This window comes from Culex quinquefasciatus, chromosome 1 (assembly GCF_015732765.1).
Source record: "Culex quinquefasciatus strain JHB chromosome 1, VPISU_Cqui_1.0_pri_paternal, whole genome shotgun sequence".
Classification (NCBI taxonomy): domain Eukaryota; kingdom Metazoa; phylum Arthropoda; class Insecta; order Diptera; family Culicidae; genus Culex; species Culex quinquefasciatus.
This window is the reverse complement of record NC_051861.1, coordinates 113,081,439-113,101,603: the sequence shown is the minus strand read 5'-3', so window position 1 is coordinate 113,101,603 and position 20,165 is coordinate 113,081,439. Positions and strand designations below refer to the sequence as shown.

At 35.7% G+C, this 20,165-nt stretch overlaps 2 protein-coding genes across 3 annotated transcripts in view; both read left to right on the top strand.

Moving 5' to 3' along the window:
- LOC6043608 overlaps positions 1–20,165 on the top strand; it is a 454,063-nt gene that overhangs the window by 336,392 nt on the left and 97,506 nt on the right. The window lies entirely within an intron of this gene.
- LOC119768856 (isoleucine--tRNA ligase, cytoplasmic-like) lies at positions 11,173–12,122 on the top strand. Of its 2 annotated transcripts, none has more exons than XM_038260353.1 (2): positions 11,173–12,035; positions 12,091–12,122. In XM_038260353.1, exons 1-2 carry the CDS (start codon positions 11,608–11,610, stop codon positions 12,107–12,109), a joined length of 447 nt encoding a protein of 148 aa, XP_038116281.1. In that variant the 5' UTR covers positions 11,173–11,607; the 3' UTR covers positions 12,110–12,122. The 2 variants fall into 2 exon arrangements, with proteins under 2 accessions (XP_038116281.1, XP_038116350.1); XM_038260422.1 differs by lacking the exon at positions 12,091–12,122 and having other exon boundaries at positions 11,173–11,815; positions 11,877–12,028.

Sequence of the window (20,165 nt, the reverse complement as noted above, 5' to 3'; positions counted from 1 at the left end):
TGGGTTTTGTCTCGATTTTTTTTTTTGGAGGGGGGATTTACTTGAGACAAAATCCAGCAAAAAAAATAGGAAAAGGGGGGAAGGAATTCATTAGCGTAAATATCACACAAATATTCAAATTCTGCCGCGAAATTTGTTGGGACTTTCTCCGGTGTGTGTGGTTGCTTAGATGATCGCGCGTTTGAGGTTAGGTTGTCAAACCGTGCACTGTCAAATTAAATTAGCAATTTACCAGTTCGTAAAAAAAAAACTTGATCGCAGGGTTTTAACGACATAAACATGTGCTTTCGCGCGAGGGCCTAACCTCCAAATCGCGATTTTGGCCCGCGAAAAAAATTCCGCCACATTAAACAAGATCAACTTTCCGCGAAAAAAAAACCGCTCCACACTCTGAATTAATTCGCGCAATGAATGAGCTTGGCCCCACCCATATCAACTTACCTGAAGCGCGAAAAAAAATCGCACACACACACTAAACATGTTTTCCCTGTTTTAGTCACTAATTATACTGCAATCATAAAATTTTTTAAGGCGATTCTTTTTTTTGTTTTCGTTTGCTTCGCACCCTAACCGAGGTCCGAGCCCGAAAAGAAAGCCAACCAAAAACTGACCAAACCACTCGAACTTTTGATGGGCACGGCTTGGAGAGAGAGGGAAAAAGGCAGAAATTTGCACCAAGTTAAGGTTTTTTTTTTGGCCTTACTTTTCGTTTGTAGGTTGAACAGTAGCTGGTCGGTTTTTTGAACAGTGCAAACTGTCAAAATTGGCGAAAAAGTTATGATTTACTAAAGTTAGTTGCGGAATTTGTGAATTTTCTCTTTATGAACTGTAAGATTTTCACATTAAAATTGAGGAAATAAGACTATGCTCAATTTCCTCGTTCAAGTTTTGATTTTGTCAATTTTATTTCAAAACTTAATAAAATAAGTAAATTTCGGAATTTGTGAACGACCTTCACTGCGAACAGTCAAATTTGTACACGTTCCAGAAAAGAGGCCCAACTATTTCTGCCCGCTGATTCTGTTTCTGTTAACTCTCCAAGTTTTTTTATTTCTTACTGTAAACGTGTATTGTTTTTACAAGTTTCTTCATTTATCATTCATAAATGACGCAACTCTACTTTTTTTGTTTTTTAATAATTAAATTATGTTAAATAAATCATCAGAAAATTTACCGGAAATTGTATTTGATTTCTTAAATTTTGTATCAAAAACTATCTGTAATTAAAGTGAGTTTCGGAATTTGTGAATGACCATCTTTACGAACTGTCAAATTTGCACATCAAAATAGATAAAAAGGACTGTGCTCAATTTTCTCGATCAATTTTTAATTTTGTCAATTTTGTGACAAAACTTTGAATAACATAAGTAAGTTACGGAATTTGTGAACGAACTTCTTCTTTACGAACTGTCAAATTTGTACACGTTTAAGAAAAAAGGCCTCACAATTTCTGCCCAACGATTTTGTTTCTGACAACGTTATTAAATGTTTAGACATTCTTCTGTAAACAAGTATTGCTTTGACAGTTTGCTTCAGTTATCATTCACAAATGACGTGACCTGAATTTTTTGTATCAAATTTTGTCTAATAAATCACTAGACAAAATGAAGCATACATTGTGTTTGATTTCTTCAATTTAGTTACAAAAATATCAATAATTAAAGTAAGTTTCGGAATTCGTGAACGACCTTCTTTACGAACTGTCAAAATTATATACTTTTCAGCAAAGAGGCCTCACATTTTCTGCAGGCTGATTCTGTTTCTGATAACTATCCTAAATGTCAAGACTTCCTCCTGTAAACGTTTATTTCTTCGACAGTTTGCTTCAGTTATCGTTCGCAAATGACGTAACCAAGCACGTAACCCAACTATACAAGTTTTTTTTATGTATTTAATGTTGTCAAATAAATCTTCAGAAAAAGGAACCAAAATTGTATTTGATTCCTTCAATTTTGTTGCAAAACATATCAATAACAAACGTAAGTTTCGGAATTTGTGAATGTCCCTCTCAACGAACTGTCAAATTTGTACACGTTTCTGGAAAAAAGACCTAAACATGGTTTTAGTGTAGCTTTGCGAAACGTTAAACGTCTTCTTCCAGTAAACGTGTGTTGTTTACGTTGTTGATTTCTACAGTTAGCATTCACATATGCCGTAACGCGATTTGACAAGTTGTGGATGTAATGCTTAAGAATAAAAATCAAAATATTGCTTTTGAATTTTTGAAATTTGTGTCAAAACAGAGCACTCAAAATTAATGCCAGGAAAAGTTTACTAAATGTTAAATATTCATTTTTTGACCATGTATTGCTTTGAAAGTTAGCTAGAGTTATCATTCACAAATGACGTAACCTCATTTTAATATTTTTTTTCATTTAGAAAATTTGGTCAAGGACTATTGGACTAAACATTGTTTTAAGTTTCTTTTTTGTGACGAAACTTACGATTAGCTACTTCACAGTTTACATTCACAAATGACGTAACGTATAAGTATCAAATTGAGTCAAACTTTTAGACAAGTAAAGCAAAGTAAACTTGTCAAATTCAATTTCAAGTACCAATGAGTGTTTCTATCTTCTAATTTAGCAAAAAAAAAACCCAAAAATCGCATTCCACCTGTCAGTTTGAACCCTCTCCCTCTCAGTCTCTCGTCATCGTTTAATTTATAATATTTTCCGCTAAATTGTTAATGGTAATGCGATTATAGCGCACACACACACACACTCCTTCGACTTTGAGAGGTTATGGATCCCTTTAACGATGGTTTCCAGCCATTTCGAGGTGGAACCTCGTGGAAAGTGATAATTAATGGTACCATCCCCTCTCTCTCCTTCTCCCTTTCGCGATTTAGTTGCAAAACGTCATCATAATAAAGCGCGGCGGCTTATCGCGCTCTTCTTCTTTTTGTTGGTTGTTGCTTGCGATTTTTTTTGGCTAATAGCCAAAAAGTGCAAATTTGATGAGACCCACGCGGGGGCCCGCATAACATAAGTTCCAGTTGGTGGTCGTGGGCCACAAATCATCGACCGAGGTTAGGTAAGGTTAGGCCCAGTGAAAGAAGGCGATTTTGACGGGGGCAGTGAGTGGGAAAAATGAATGGGAAAATTATGGAGGAGCTGTCAAAATTTGTTAGGAAATTTAAGTTTTTTTTCCTTCTTTTGTTGATTTTATTTTGAAATTAACCATTTTTATCAGAATTACATCGTTACGTAATTACTGAATGGCGCTACTGTCAGTTAAGATTCTGATTTGGATTCTTTTTGTCATTTATTTATGTTTATTTTGTACTCCGAAAACCCTTTTTTTCGGACAACTAGATAATTTGGACGGAACTATTTTGATCAGTTCGTTTCGGAATTTGTGAATTTCCTTTTTTACGATCTGTCAAATTTGCTCACAAAAATAAAAAAGGACTCCATATTGTATAATTTACTTACTTCATTTTTAATTTTTCAATTTTGTGACAAAACTTTTCAATAACAAAAGTAAGTTACGGAATTTGTAAACGACCTTCTATACGAACTGTCAAATTTGTGCACTTTAAGAAAAGAGGCCACAAAATTATGTTTGTGATGACTTCATACTTAATGTTGAATCTTCTTTGAGTAAACGTGTATTGTTGTTGTTGACTGACAGATTTGAAGATGCAGTCAGCATTCACAAATGACGTAACGCGATTTTACAAATTTTTTGCGTGTCAAAATTAATCGAAATTTTAGTCCAATTAAGCTTTACGAAAAAGGAACAGAAATTGAGTTGAGCGTGTAGAAATGACGTTAAGGATGACATTTCAGTATGCAAAGCCATTCAGAAATGACGTAACTTTCTAATATTGTTAAATTTTGTTCTAAAATTGAGTCAAACACGCTCATAAAACTATCCAAAACCTCTCGCCAAGTGTCAAAAAGTTCAACAACCGTCAAATTCTTCCGTCAAACCCCGCCTTTGTTTACCTTCCCACCTCGCAAACGTCAACAAGGTCAACAGCCCTTTCGGCGTAAAACACTTGCGCTTACGTCACCCTTCGCTCAGGGAAGAGCCGCCATAACGGTTTCAAGAACTTCCTAGTTCGTTCACACCGACGACACCAACGCCTACTACGAGCCGACCACGTTCGGAAACCCTACGAAAATAAACGAAACCAATAATTTGGCAAACCGACACAAACACACGTGCGCGCGCGGATGACTAGATGATGATCGTTTAGATTTCACACACAAGTTGGGCTCGCTCCCTTCATCGTGAAACGTCAAAAAAAAGAAGAATAACAAGAGTCCGCGTTCTCATATTTCGCGTACTTGTTCGCGCATTCGTTGCGGTTTGTTTATTATTTATATTTATTTTATTTTTTCACGCTCACTCTCACATGTGTTGGTGCGTCTTGCGCTATCTCTGACGAGGTTAGGGATTTTTCGTCTTCTTCTCCTCCTCTTCCAGCGGATATTTTTGGCAAGAGCCGCTCGTTATTGTTATTAGTTTAGTACGCTCGCTTACGATTTTTTTCGCGAGCGATTCTTCTTTCCGTTCTTTTTCGCCGCAAATCAACATCAACAAAGAGAGTGAGCGCTCGCGAGAGCGCACTCAAGCACTCACTCTCTCGCTTGCTACGATCTCGCGGGAGTGTCAAGTGCACGCGCGCTCGCGCGATTTAGATCGCGAAATTTTTTAAACCCGACTTAGCAGGCGAGTGTGTGTGCGCGCGAACGTGTTTGGGCGTGTTGATTCGGGGTTTTTTTTTCGCGAGTCGTTCGAGGACAAATTTTGGGTTGGTGCGCGCACGGTTGTGTTGGTGCGCGCGATTAGTGCTCGTTTGCCCTTTTTGACATTTCGCGGCTGTGTGGGCGCCGCCAACTAGATTGGGCGTTTTGAGGTTAGAAAATTGACTTTTGTTGATATTCGCATTGTTTGGACTCAAATTAACTCTGTAAAAGCTTAAACGAAACAAATTGTCAAACGAAGTCTGTTCGTAACCCTTTCCCAAAAAAAAAACTTGTGACTGTATGTGTGTGCACATGAATATTTTGCGAGGGCGGCTTATGTTTTCAGCGTTCAGTTGCTCTTTTTTTCCGTCACTTTTTTGTGCGAGCGAAAACTCGCAGCGTTACTGGGAACACTGCGTCCATGCATCGAGAAAACAATCATGATTTAATAATGAAGTGTTGGTATAATATATTAATTGGAAATGCTTAAACATTTCATGATGCCCTTCACCTCTCTCTCTCTTTGCTGCGACTGGATTGATTTTATCGCTTTTTTGTTTTGTTTCGTTTTTTCGAGGTTATGTGTTGAGTAACAGGGCTGCCATCTGGCTCAAACGTCAACCTTTCGATGTGGCAGGTGTGAGGGGGGGAGTCAATTTTAGCAATATTTAAAAATTGATTCCTAAATGACTTTGCAGAGAGGGTTTTTTGTTGCGAGCGTCAAAGCCAATTGAGAATTGTTTTTGTTGTTGTTTTTTCGGTTTGTTTACTCTAGCGCGCGCAGAGTGAGTGTCAAATGGTGGTGAAAGAATTTAAATCGATTGATGAATATTTCAGTTCGAGGAGGGGGAGGGTTGTGTTATGCATTTCAGATGATATAAATACGACGCGGTGAAGGTATTTGCGATGATAATTTTGACAAGGAACGATTTTGGATGGGGGTCATTCAAAAATGACGAAATTCAAAAAATATTGAAAAAAAAAGTTTGGACAGCCGGAAGTGACAATTTTTTAGAAGAATCCATCTAATTTAAATCTGTGGGTAACAGATGAAATAATTCTACTGTCAATTTTGACATTTGTCATATCTTTTTGACATCTGTCACAAATCGAATCACGTCAAACATGTGATCGACATAGTTTATCGAAATTGGTTTAAAAAAGATTTCTTTAAAAAAAACAGTAAAGATGGGCCAAAGTGGATTTGTAAACAAACAGTGCATCTCGCTCACGTCACTTAATGTTAACATTTGCAATACAATTCATTATTTGTTTTCAAATCCACATTGACCATTTTTTATTGTAGCGCTTAATTTATAATTTATAATTATGATGATGAGAGAGCGACTGAAAGCTCGTTCAAATATTACGTAACGCAAATACTCAGAAATGAGCAAATGGTGCAACTGTCAGAATTGAGTAAAATTCACTCAGGATTCAACAAAAAAAAGAGGGAAATTTACTTAAATCTGCATTAAAATCACCCAAATCTGACAGTTTTCCCCTCAAACCAATTCTGAGTAGATCCGGTTTTAGTAATAAGAGTGTGTTACGTAATATTTGAACAAACTCCGACTGTTGACAGATATGGAACCAAAATTTGCTGTCAAAATTGACAGCTGAAATATTTCATCCTTGACTGTAAATCTTTAGAAAGCAAAACAATGTTAGTTAGGTTTGTTTGTCTGTTTGTTTATTATGGATTTTGAGTAAAAATTACACAAGACTTAATTGTTTTGAAAAAGTGGCATATTTTTGCAAAATCAAATATTTCCTACACGGAAAAAAATCAATTCTCGAAATCGTGAATTAAATTCACGAATGCGAGAACCACGAAGGAATATATGCACGTTTATAGTGCAAATGCACCATACTCATGAATAAATTCCTTCGTGGTTCTCACATTCGTGAACTTAATTCACAAGAATTGATTTTTTTTCAGTGTACACGTTTACATGAAATTAGCTTGCATTGTTCTTGAGGTAAACAAGCTATAATAAATGCAATTACAAAATAAAACGATTTTGAACAACTTTTCAAATGTCATCTGTCAAAAATGTCGATAAAGTAGATCTCACTAAGAACAAAGTAATCCCAACTCCACCACCATATGACGAAACTGTCAATTGAGACTCGTCAAATCGACAAATTTATTCTGACGTAAAAATACCTCCTCGGATCCATCCCAATTTGAAATTGTAATCTCTGGTTCCTCCCTTTAACCGACACAAAAATTAACATCAAACATGTGCCACCAGGATTCTTTTTTCCAGACGGATGATCCCGTCTGGAACAATCGGAATCATCCGAGATGTGTCACATGTTAACCAGGTTGACCTCCAGCGATCAAATCGGTCAAAAACACGTTTTTCTTTTCATCTGTCAAAATCGTCGGTAAAGTAGACTCCCTTACTGTTTCGAAACGATCAAAAACTGCAATTATTCCAATAAAAAGTAAAAATAACTCAATTTTCAATGGATATTTCTGCCTTGCACTCTTCAACCCTCAACAAAATTACCATCTCCATGTGTCCAGGATGCGTCGTCTGGAAGTCGGCGCGAAAACGGGTTGTTCTTGAACCTTCCAACCTCCTCCGGCGTCTCTCGTGGGTTGACCCCGCTCCAGGTCGGCGAGAAACACGGGCCGCCCGAGATTGACAGGTCGCGATTTATGTCAATAAATTACTGTTTATTTTATCGCACGAGGAATCGGTAATTTTCAAAGTCATAAATGAATCATTGTCTAGCTGTCATCTTGGGCGAGGCAACAACAACAACAACAACAACTTGGAGAGCAAGGATAAGTTTTTGAAAAGAAGCCCTTGACTAAAATCACTAAGAATTCGTGAAAACAAAATTGATTGAGTGGAAATCACCAAAATTTGAGTCATTTCTACCCAAAATTTGACGTTGGCCTGAAAACTCATTTTTGGGTTGTAATGTTTTGTATAATTCCGATTACTGTTGGGCGTGTAAATTAAAACAAAACAATAGGACAGCGGACTCCAGTTGTGTCAAATTAGTCGATAAAGTAGCACAATTGCATTCGGTCGCGTAATTGATGGACATCCCCTCTGAGGATGATTCTGTTAAGATTTTTTTTTGTCATAAAAATAGAATACAAAGCAAGCTGATTTCTGAGTGATAGAAACATGTGCCGACAATCGACTTTTGTGACGTGGCTCGTTGACATTTATAGCTGTTAAACGTCAGATTCAAACTCATTCACAAATTACGTGACAATTTTGAAAAATTAATAAATAAGGATTTAAGAGTCTTCTTTTATCGCATTTTGTTTGCCATTTCAGACAAATATGCATCTATCAATCGTCATTTTGCTGTCAAAACTGACAGCAAGCGTCGGTAAAGCAGTCCTAGCGCAACATTTGTCATTCCTCTCACACTAAATTAGGGTGATTATCGCCCAGTCACTTGAACGCCAGATCAACCCAGATAAACCTCTACCCATAGTTGCGAATCACAAATCTTCCAAATTGGCCCCGCTCCTTCTCCTCCACTGCAACCTAACCTCAAAATTTACGGTCCGCATGGTTCACCATAAAACTCACCTCAATAATCATCACTTGCGTGTTATCAAGATCTACACACACCAGTTGGGGTGCAACAGTGGAACGTGACGATGCGTTCCACCGAACGAGTCCGAGTCTACATTCGGGGGCAGCTCGCTTACAAAAGGCGACGGCGGATTTGGGGGGCGACGAGATAAATCGGTTTGTGGCGAAAAGTGAATAAATTCAACCGCCGTGGCAAAACAGTGGGTTTTGTCTGGAACGGTTTTAGGTGCGGGCCCGCATAAACGAGAACCTTAAAAAAACTTTTTGTTAAATGGTTTACTCACCATTTCAGAGATCGTAACCACTATTTGAAAAATGGTAGGAAAACCTTAAAAATACCATATCGGAAATGGTACCCTACCATTTTTCATAAAGTTCGACCATCTGAATTGAGGGTGGTTAGCAACGGTAACTTTAAAAATCTCCGAACAACGTTTCGTAAGATTACCATTTGTGTAATGGTAAAAATAAAGTAAATTTCCGCGAAAAAGCGACCTTTTTCTCTCGGTTTTTACTGTTTGAGAAATGGTTTTTAAAAGGTATTTTAAGGTTTTTCTTACAAATTTTAACCTTGCGTCTACTATTTTAGAAAGGGTTTGTAAATGGTTTTTTAGGGTTTTTCTTGCTATTTTTACCTAGCGCTACTATTTTGGAAATAGTTTTCATATGGTTATTTAAGGTTTATCCTACTTTTTTTTCCCAGTTTCACTATTTGAGAAATAGTTTTCAAATTGTTATTTAAGGTTTGTTGAACAATGCCGACCAGTTTTTACTTTTTGATACATGGTTATCAAATGGTAAATTTAAGTTAATCATATAAATTTGTTCACTTTTTGACGGATGGTTCACAACAATAATATTTGAACTTTTTCGGCTTTAATTCTAGTTGATTGCCGATTCTGTTCGGTTGATCATACTGCCAAAGTCGTACAAACCTGAAAAAATAAGAAAAAATCACAAAGTATCGAGTAGAATGTAACATTCAAATATGTGTACTTATCTGATGATTCAAATGATTTCCTTGATTAACGCCAATCGTGCGTTCGCTTCGATTTTGTTTTGTCGGTCGGCTGCCGCCAAGATCTCTTTTGATTGCCGATCGAATCCTCCAGCACCAGCTGTTCCGTTGTTTCAAGTTCTCCACGGCGCTGAAATGATCAACAAGAAAAATGTAAACAAAGTATCTGGTAAATCAAATGATTTGTTTGAAAATTATACCTGCACACAAAGCGTAAACAACGACCAGCCGCACAAACGTTTCGCTTCAGACTGTTTCTGCCTGCGCTTTGCCTGCACTAGCGCAGGTAACGAGCGTAGCGAGAGAAGAGAAACGAGAGAGCGCGCAAGGCAGATTATTAATACTCTGGCTTGCGCGCTCTCTCATTTTTTTTTCTCTTGCTACGCTCGATACTTGCTCTCGCAATTATGCGTTAAATCCAAAAAAAAAATATTATTATATTTAACTTTTGAAAAATGATTCGCTCAAACAATTGACATAAAGTAACAAACATCAGAAACATGACATGTTTAAAATTATTTATGAATTTCGAGCCTTTTTGTTCTTGTGCTCCTGAATTTGTTTTCTTTTTTGGTTGATATAGATTCTGTCAGTTAAAATTGGTAAACTCCTGCGAATTAGGCGAATTATGATGCTTCTTGGTGCGCTTGTTCAAAAACACCTAAATCCGACCCAGCAAATTTTCCACCGCCGATTCCTTCTTCTAGTACAACTCCCGGCCAACCTAGGCCAACGGCTAGAGCAACAAGAGAGATGACGTGACAATTTAACAAATCGGCCAAAAGATGAAGCGCGTACCGGGCCGCGTCCCACTTGCATTTCTTCAGATTCTTCTTGATGGCCTTCACCGTCCATGTTTCGTAATTTGCAAATGTTCGCTGACAGTTTGATCTGGAATAGTTTCGCAAGTACATACTTGAGTACATACCTTCGCACGCGAAAACTGTTCAACAAGCAGAAAAAGTGCAAAGGGATCTTGGTCAATTTCTTGATCGAATGGGAACCTCTTGAGGTCCGGCTCCGGCTTGATTTCCGGTGTTTCTGGTCTGCTTCCTGCGCTCCACCACCTTTAACTGAATAAATACCTTGCCCAGATCGTCGGCCTTGAAAGTGTTGTGCAGCTCCAGATTGACCTAGAAGTTACATTTTCAACTACAATTCAAAAAATCAAGCAGCTAAACAAACCTGAATGTACTGCCCTGTCGCCTCTAGCCAGTCGACCAGTCGCATGTATCGTACACTATCTCAAACATCTAGAACGGAATGTTGGTGCACAGCCTGTTAAGGAAGGTCAACGACACCCGGTACGGATTTTCGTAGTTGGGCACAATGCTCGACGGAATCACCTTGGCGGCCTTTAGCTTGTGCATCAGCGAAATCACCTTGTAGGAGCACACTTTCTTTACCATCATCTGAACACGCGAACCGAAGCCCACTTACATTGTTTTGCCTGATTTTTGTGCTTGCAGACTTTTCACACTATCTACAGATCTTGTCATGGCTCAGATTGTTATGGGAAAGATTGAAATTCGCGAAACATTAAATTTTGTTGATACTACTCTTGGACGGCAACCTGGCATCGCTCCGTAGAAACTCCTGCTGCTTTTATGTTAACGGTTCTTCTCAAGGTTCTCCGTTGGTAATCAATCCGGCGCGTCAAAAATATTTCTGTAAAATAACAAATTTACCGATAGGTTTTTATTTCAAATAAAAGATTTATTTTAGCAAACTTACCAAAACACCTACTTTCAAAACGCGCTTAGTCCAGAAATGTCCCTGTTTTATTTCGGCAAAGTCGCCAATCAAAATGAAGTTCGGTTCAGTGATCTCAAATTTGCCATGCAAAATCAAAACAAACTCATCTCAAAATTGCCATCACTGAACCGAACTTCATTTTGCTTGAACGAACTCAAAAATGGTGTTCCCCCAGTAAGCGTGCACCTTCTTCACGCGATTTTTGGAAAATTGACACTTTGACAGCTAGATCTGTCAAACCATTGTTTTTGTTTTGAATGTGTCCGGCAAAAAGTTTTTTTTGGTTCTGATACAAATTTGTAGTTGTGTAACCTCTTACCGGCCGGAATCCACAAAAAAACGACCGGAATTGACAAAAAATCCGAAGATCTGCACCGCGAAAGCATCGATCACATCAAAATTCCATCCGCCGTGCCGGGAAATTCCGCGCTGAAGCGCATTCCGAGGGGTTTGCTGGTTTGATGACGTTCGCCCAGAATCACTACCCGTTCAAAACCGCCGACTACTTTCTTACCTACAACTTCCCGAGGGAATCGATCAGACGCGCGGTTGGTTCTACATGCTGCTCGAAATCTCGACGGCCCTGTTCAACAAGCCGCCGTTCAAGAACCTGAACTGCACCGGGCTGGTGCTGGCCGCCGACGGGCAGAAGACGAGCAAGCGCAAGAAGATTTACCCAGACCGAATGGAGGTGTTGCATAAGTACGGGGTGGACGCGCTAAGTTGTACCTCATCAATTCGCCGGTTGAGCGTGCGGAGAAATTGCGGTGAGTTTGATATCTTGAGCATTTATCTAGAAGTCGTTGCTAATAATGATGTCTCTTTCAGTTTCAAGGAAGACGGCGTCAAGGACATAATCAAGGACGTTTGCAGAACATTGATCGGTTCGAGAAGGAGGACAAGATTGTTTATCGATATGACGTTGGATTTCGTCTTTGCTTCCGTTCGATTTTCGTTTTGCTGCTCTAGAATTTTCTCATGGAATAGGTACTACATAAGTTTGCTAAAAGTTTGAAAAACTTGAGAAATTTAACCAATTTAGGTTAATTCATGTTCGGTAGGATGTCACGTCCAGACGGATTGATTTTGGCCCCTTACGGATGATGGCCTCGTGCGCATGACCGCTCTAACCGCCGGAATCCGTCGAGGAGCTCCGTCTCGAGGTCGGGAGGCTCCTGCTCCGATTGCCAGTCCCGCTGCTGCAAAGGCCAAGGCCCCGAAGGAATCCACCAAGGAAAAGGTCCTGTTTGTGGGAAAATTGAAGCGGACCATCACCATCTAGCAGCTGGAGGCAGATTTCGCTCCTTTCAGAACCGTTACGGTGCTCCGGCTGGTGATGGACAAGGAGACGGGACGCTCCAAGGGTTTCGGTTACGTCCAGTACGTGGAGGCGGACGATGCCGCCAAGGCCATGGCCCAGCTGGAGGTGACGATGGCGCACCTAGCTGGTGCGTTAACTTTATGGAATTCTGAGATTTACCCGGACCGAACTGCAACAGGCTGGTGCTGGCCGCCGACGGGCAGAAAATGAGCAAGCGCAAGAAGAACTACCCGGACCCGATGGAGGTGGTGCACAAGTACGGTGCGGCCGCTCTGCCGTGGTCACGATAATTTGTCCCTAGGCAATCAGCTTCATATCCGTTCCGGTTTCCCCCGTTAATTTGACCACCTTGCATTCCGAGTTCTGGCCAAACATGAAGATCGGCCAGCGCGTTCCTCGAGACCAAATAAACAACCCGACCGTGCGGATTCTGCTGTAGCATGCGCAACACTGCAAATTACGCAATCGTCATCTTTCCCGACTCGGTTGACGCCCCAACAAATACATTTTCCTCACTGTTATAAACTGCGTTGAAGACCTGCGCCTGGATCGGATTAAACTGCGAGAACCGGTCCGAGTACAGCTCTTCGAAACGTGGCTCGCGCAGGGCACTCAGTTTTTTGTCCACCTGTTGGATTTATGTTTCAAAATATGTTAGACATAAATAAACTTTAAAGAATTCGTTAAATAGAATCTACAAAAATCTAAAATAAATAACAGTACCCATTTTGTTTTTGTGGAAAAAATGATTCAATATGGTGCTCGCGTATCAAGGTTTACCATTTTAACTTTAAAATACCCTCATGATTTATGGTAACCATTTCAAGAAACATCCGTAAATAGTTTTTTAATGTTACCAAAAAAACATTTTACCATTATAAACTTTGAAATAACTATAACAATTTTGGTAACCATTTGACGAATAGTCATCAAGGTCCGCAATTTGCACCATTTGAACTTTTAAATTACCTTATGATTAAGGGTAACCATTTGAGAAGACATCCGCTAACAGTTTTTTAAAGTTTTGAAGAAAATTGTTGACCATTATAGACATTAAAATAACTCTATTACGTATGGTTACCATTTGACAAATAGGAATCAAGGTCCGCCAAATAACATTATTACAAATGGTGACCATATTTCATAAGGTTTTTTTAAGTTCCACACTGCAATCGATATAGTTTTCGTTTATCCGGGGGGGAACCACCCTAATAAAACTGGGAGTTGAATTTTTGATTTTGGAAATTTCGAAAATACTAACAAATTATTTGTTTTTCTCTTTTTATTTTCATGCTTCATCTGATGTTGTCGAATGCTGTTTGAAAAAACAATAGGTAAGTCGTAGTTCTACGTCAAATTGAGCTGTCAAAACAGATGAAGAGTAAATCTTGAAGGTGTATTCAAAAATTACGTAACGAAATAACTTGACTTAAGCTGATGAAGGTGGTATTCCACTGCGGCAAACTTTGTTTGCAAAAATGTCAATTTAAATGAAGTAAATTTTGACAACCTGGCAACACTTCCAATTTCAAGCGTCAACTGTCAAACTTTGTTTTCATTTTGCGATGCAATATTTTTCCCATCTATTGAATAACAACAATGCGCTTTACAAACGCCATTTTTGGGTCGAAATTGACACCGTCATCATCGTCGCTTGTCTTCTTCGTCAGCGTACACATCTGGCTCGTTCTCTCGCACACAGACGCGCAAAATTTGAATTTAAATCATTTTGAAGGTCAAGTAGCGTGCCATTTTTGTGCTCTCTTTTGACGCGAACTTTATTGGGATGGCTTTGATACAGATGTGCTGTAACCTAGAAACTAGTGAAACAAAATTTTATGACCTCTTGGATAATCAAGACAAATTTCTGGCTTACCAAGATAACCTCTTGGATAATCTAGATATCCTTTTTGATAACCAAAAAAACCCTTTTGGATTATCAAAACATCATATTGGATAATCTAGACAAAGTTTTGGATAACCAGGATAACCTCTTGAATAGCCAAGATAACCTCTTGGATAGCCAAGATAACCTCTTGGATAATCTAGACAACCTCTTGGATAGTCAAGATATCCTCTTGGATAACCAAGATAAACCTTTGGTTAACCAAAATAAACCTTTGGTTAACCAAGATAACCTCTTGGATAACCATGATAACCTCTTGGATAACCAAGATATCCTCTTGGATGACCAAGAAAACTTTTGGTTAACCAAAATAAACTCTTGGATAATCTAGACAAACTTTTGGATAACCAAGATAACCTCTTGGATAACCATGATAACCTCTTGGATAACCAAGATATCCTCTTGGATAACCAAGAAAACTTTTGGTTAACCAAAATAAACTCTTGGATAATCTAGACAAACTTTTAGATAACCAAGATAACCTCTTGGATTATCTGGACAAACTTTTGGATAACCAAGATAACCTCTTGGATTATCTGGACAAACTTTTGGATAACCAAAATAACCTCTTGGATAACCAAGATAACCACTCGGAAAATTTAGATAGCCTCTTGGATAATCATGGATAGACAAACTTTTAGTTAACTAAGATAACCTCTTGGAAAATCTAGATAACCTCTTGGATAATCTAGACAAACTTTTGAATAACCAAGATAACCTCTTGGATTACCAAAATAACCTCTTGGATAACCAAGATAACCTCTCGGATAATTTAGATAGCCTCTTGGATAATCTAGACAAACTTTTGAATAAACAAGATGACCTCTTGGAAAATCTTGATAACCTATTGAATTTGGATAACCAAGATAACCTCTTCGATAACCAGGATAACCTCATCGATAACTTGGACAACCTCTAGCATAACCTAGATTACCTGTTGGATAACCAAAATAACCTCTTCGATGATCTGGATATCGTGACATTTTTTTGGCTAACCAAGATAACCTCTTGGATAATCTAGATATCCTTTTGGATAACCAAAAAAACCTCTTGGATTATCTAGACATCATATTGGATAATCTAGACAAAGTTTTGGATAACCAAGATAACCTCTTGGATAACCATGATAACCTTTTGGATAACCAAGATAACCTCTCGGATAATTTAGATAGCCTCTTGGATAACCAAGACAAACTTTTGGATAACCAAGATAACCTCTTGGATAATCTAGACAACCTCTCGGATAACCAAGATAACCTCTCGGATAACTTAGATATCCTCTTGAATAATCTAGACAAACTTTTGGATAACCGAGATAACCTTTTGGTTACTTTAAATAACGTCTTGAATAACCAAGATAACCTCTTGGTTGACCAAGTTAACCTCTTCGATAATGATCTGGATAAACGGAATAATCGAAGGATAACCATTGAATAGAAAATCGAGACGGCCTCTTCCAAAAATCGGTGTTTATTTACGTTGACGACCTTTTGAATAATCCTTTGACATCATGGATAAAAAATGGGAACTTTTATCTAAGCCTATCTGCATGATTATTGCTTGCAGAAAATTTGGCTAAAGAGATGTGAAAAAATTACACAAAATGTTTCAAAAATAAACGAAACATAAGAAAATGATCACAATAATTATTTGGATAACCTAGGTAACCTCTTGGATGAACAAGATAACCTCTTGGATAACCAAGATCATCTCTTGAATGATCTGGATAACCACTTGGATAACCGGGATAATCATTTGGATAATTATTAACTAGTTAACCGGAAAGCCCTCTTCAATATTTTTTATTTATGGACTTTGACGACATTTTGGATAACCATAAGCTCTACAGTCTGACTAATTCAAGCCTGCTGTAACTTGGCTAAATCTTATTTAAGTAATCCCTCCCACAAACCAAGCCTTAATCTACAGAAAAGGTAAATTTTCCACCCTGAACACACACACACAACCCAACTCTTACATTTTACCGCTTCATTACATGAAGATGAAAGTATAAATTACGCTTCAAACAAGGGCTTGAAATATTAATAGGTTAAATGGTGTAATAAATATCGCACCGCACACAGAAGCAGGATATCTTGGCCAACCCAATCTTACCTAGTACTGGCCTTTTGCCGGTGTGTTCTCGCTTCAACAAGCCCCAGGACAGAGTCGTCGTATACTGTTCCGGGCATCCTTTGCCGGAAGTTCCTGCACAACTATACTCTAACAAGGCCCACTTTTTCGGGCGAGCGGGGGCTTAGGACTCGTCTGTTGTAAAAGAGGAAAATTAGTTGCTCTTTTCCGGAGCAGCTTCCAGGACTGCATCGTTAGAGGTATCCCTTGGCGCTGGGGGCACTGCCCAGCTGTCAGAATCATTTATTTTAATTTAAAATTTCCTAAAACTTACCATTTTTACAATTTTTTACCTTAAAAAATTTCTGAATTACTGGCAACATTGCTCAACTGTCAAAAGCATCTTTGAGTTTTAAGTAAACAAATAAAAATGATTTTTTTTAAACAATTTTTTTTCTTTCTTGAAGATTTCTGAATTTCTGGCAACACTACCCATCTGTAAAAAGCATCTTTAAATTTTATGTTAAAAAATAAAATTGTTTTTTTTAAACATTTTTTTTCTTCTTAGAAAATTTTTGCATTTCTGGCAACACTGCCCAACTGTCAAAACTTGATTTTATAGCAACCCCTCGCCATTATGGAAACCCCAAAAAATCAAAAAATCGTCCACTTCCCAACCTTGAAAGCCAAGGGTTCGCCCTGAAACTCAACCGACGCAATGGTCCAAGGTCCAGCGGACCGGTGATCATCGAGAAAGAAGCGGACCAGGATATCTTTCAGGACGCGCAATGAAGTGTGAATCATTGTCGTCGTTATCTGGTACGGTACGGTACGGCGGTGGAGCGCAATTGGCCCGCTCTAACGGGTCGGGTTCGGAATAGTGAGGTTATGTTGTGTGTTCCCGGGCACCGGAATGCTGGTGCAGGACAAGATTGAGAAATTAATTAAGTGCGGTGGATATTTTTTTCGGGGGGAGAAGGCACAGTTGTTGAATGCGTTCTTTGGGATGTTTGAGAGTGGCTTTTGACGTTTGATGAAGTGGAAAATTTGCTGGGAGATGGTGATAGTTGGAATCAGGGTTGCCAAAAAATTGAACAGTTTACATTTGGAGTGATAATTTTGACACTAAAAGTAAAAAGAGTAATATCGCAAATTTGACAACACTGCTTATTGTGATAAATTGTCAAATCAGACAAATTTATCAGAATTTCTACAGATTTTAACTGAATCCCAAACGTTCATTTGAAGTGTCTTAGTTGTGAGAAATTGTCACCCAAATTTTATCCAAGTTAGCTTGCCTAGAAATGAGCTTTGTTAATTTAACTCAGTTTTTGGTAAATTTTGTTTTGAGATTGCTACTATAACATTTAATAATTGTTTCCCAAGTTCAAGTAAATTTAAAATTCTTTTAAACTTATATCAAATCTTGGGAAAAAAACGTTTTCCAACTCATACGAGACTTATGATTTGCCAAACTTGACAACATTTTTCTTTAAAAAAAGTTGTTTTTAAACCTGGCTGATTTGAATTTTAACTTTACTTTTCATTCATGAAAAATCTTAGCAAGGTTGGAAATTCGAAACAAAACGTCAAAACAAACATTTTATGCAGATTTTGAATGAAAGCTACACACTCAATTTTTACCTATTTTCAAAAAAACACAATTTTAAACAATTTAAAAGCATTTTAATCAGTTTTTAATGATTTACAACGAATTTTAACAATTCTGAATTTTTTTAACAATTTTGGAAAAAATTAACATTTTTTAATTTTTTTCAACATACTTAAACAAATTTTAGCAATTCTGTACAATTTAGATTTTTTTTTAACAATTTTTTAATTTTTATTCAATTTTTAACAGCTTTAATAATTTTCAACAATTTTTTAAAGAAATTTACAATTTTCAACTATTTTAACAATTTTTAACAATTAAAAAAAAAAATACATTTATATACAATTTTATACAATTTTTAACAATTTTGAACCATTTTTAAACAATTTTTAACAAATTATAACAATTTCTTGCATTTTTTTACAGTTTAAAAAAAATTACAATTTAAAAAAAATACAATTTTTGACAATTTTTTACAATTTTTAACAATTTTTAACAATTTTTTAATAATTTTTAACAATTATTAACAATTTTTAACAATTTTTAACAATTTTCAACAACTTTTAATAATTTTTAACATTTTTTAACAATGTTTAACAATTTGTAACAGTTTTTAACAATTTTTAACAATTTTAAACAATTTTAAACAATTTTTATCAATTTTTATCAATTTTTATCAATTTTTAACAATTTTAACGATTTTCTAAAGTTTTTGACATTTTTTAATTTTTTTTTCAATTTTATACAATTTTACAATTTTTCACAACTTTTACAATTTTTACAATTTTTACATTTTTACAATTTTATTTTTTTACAATTTTTACAATTTTACAATTTTAAAAAAATTACAATTTTACAATTTTTACAATTTTTACAATTTTTACAATTTTTACAATTTTTACAATTTTTACAATTTTTACAATTTTTACAATTTTTACAATTTTTACAATTTTTACAATTTTTACAATTTTTACAATTTTTACAATTTTTACAATTTTTACAATTTTTACAATTTTTACAATTTTTACAATTTTTACAATTTTTACAATTTTTACAAATTTTACAATTTTTACAATTTTTACAATTTTTACAATTTTTTACAATTTTTTACAATTTTTTACAATTTTTTACAATTTTTTACAATTTTTTACAATTTTTTACAATTTTTTACAATTTTTATGAATTTTTAACAATTTTTAAGAATTTTTAACAATTTTTAACATTTTTTAACAATTTTTTATTTTTTTTACATTTTTTTCCTTTTTTTGCAATTTTAAACCATTTTTAACAGTTTTGGACAATTTTTAACAATTTTTTACAGTTTTTTGCAATTTTCAACCATTTGTAACAGTTTTGAACAATTTTTAACAATTTTTAAAAGATTTTACTTTTTTATTTTTTACAGTTTTCAACAATTTTAACAGTTTAAAAAAAATACAATTTTTATCTATTTTTGTTAACAATATAACAAAAATACAATATATAATATATAATTTAATACAACTTTTCCAATTTTTAACAAATTTTAACAATCTTTTCCAGTTTTACGATTTTTAACAATTTTTACATTTTTACAATTGTGAACAATTTTTAACAACTTTTTATCAATTTTTAACATTTTAGTAATTTGCATCAAATTTTAACATTTCTGAACAATCTTTTAGAAAAATTTACATTTTTTGTCATTTTTAACAATTTTCAACATTAAAAAGAAATAACACTTTTTTACAATTTAAATAACAATTTTAAACAATTCTAAACAATTTTACACAATTTTACACAATTTTACACAATTTTACACAATTTTACACAATTTTACACAATTTTACACAATTTTACACAATTTTACACAATTTTACACAATTTTACACAATTTTACACAATTTTACACAATTTTACACAATTTTACACAATTTTACACAATTTTACACAATTTTAAACAATTTTACACAATTTTAAACAATTTTAGCCTATTTTAACATTTTTTTACATTTTGTTTATTTTTTAACATTTTTTACAATTTTTTAACATTTTTTACATTTTTTTACAATTTTTTACAATTTTTTACAAATTTTTACAAATTTTTACAAATTTTTACAAATTTTTACAAATTTTTACAAATTTTTACAAATTTTTACAAATTTTTACAAATTTTTACAAATTTTTACAAATTTTTACAATTTTTTACAATTTTTTACAATTTTT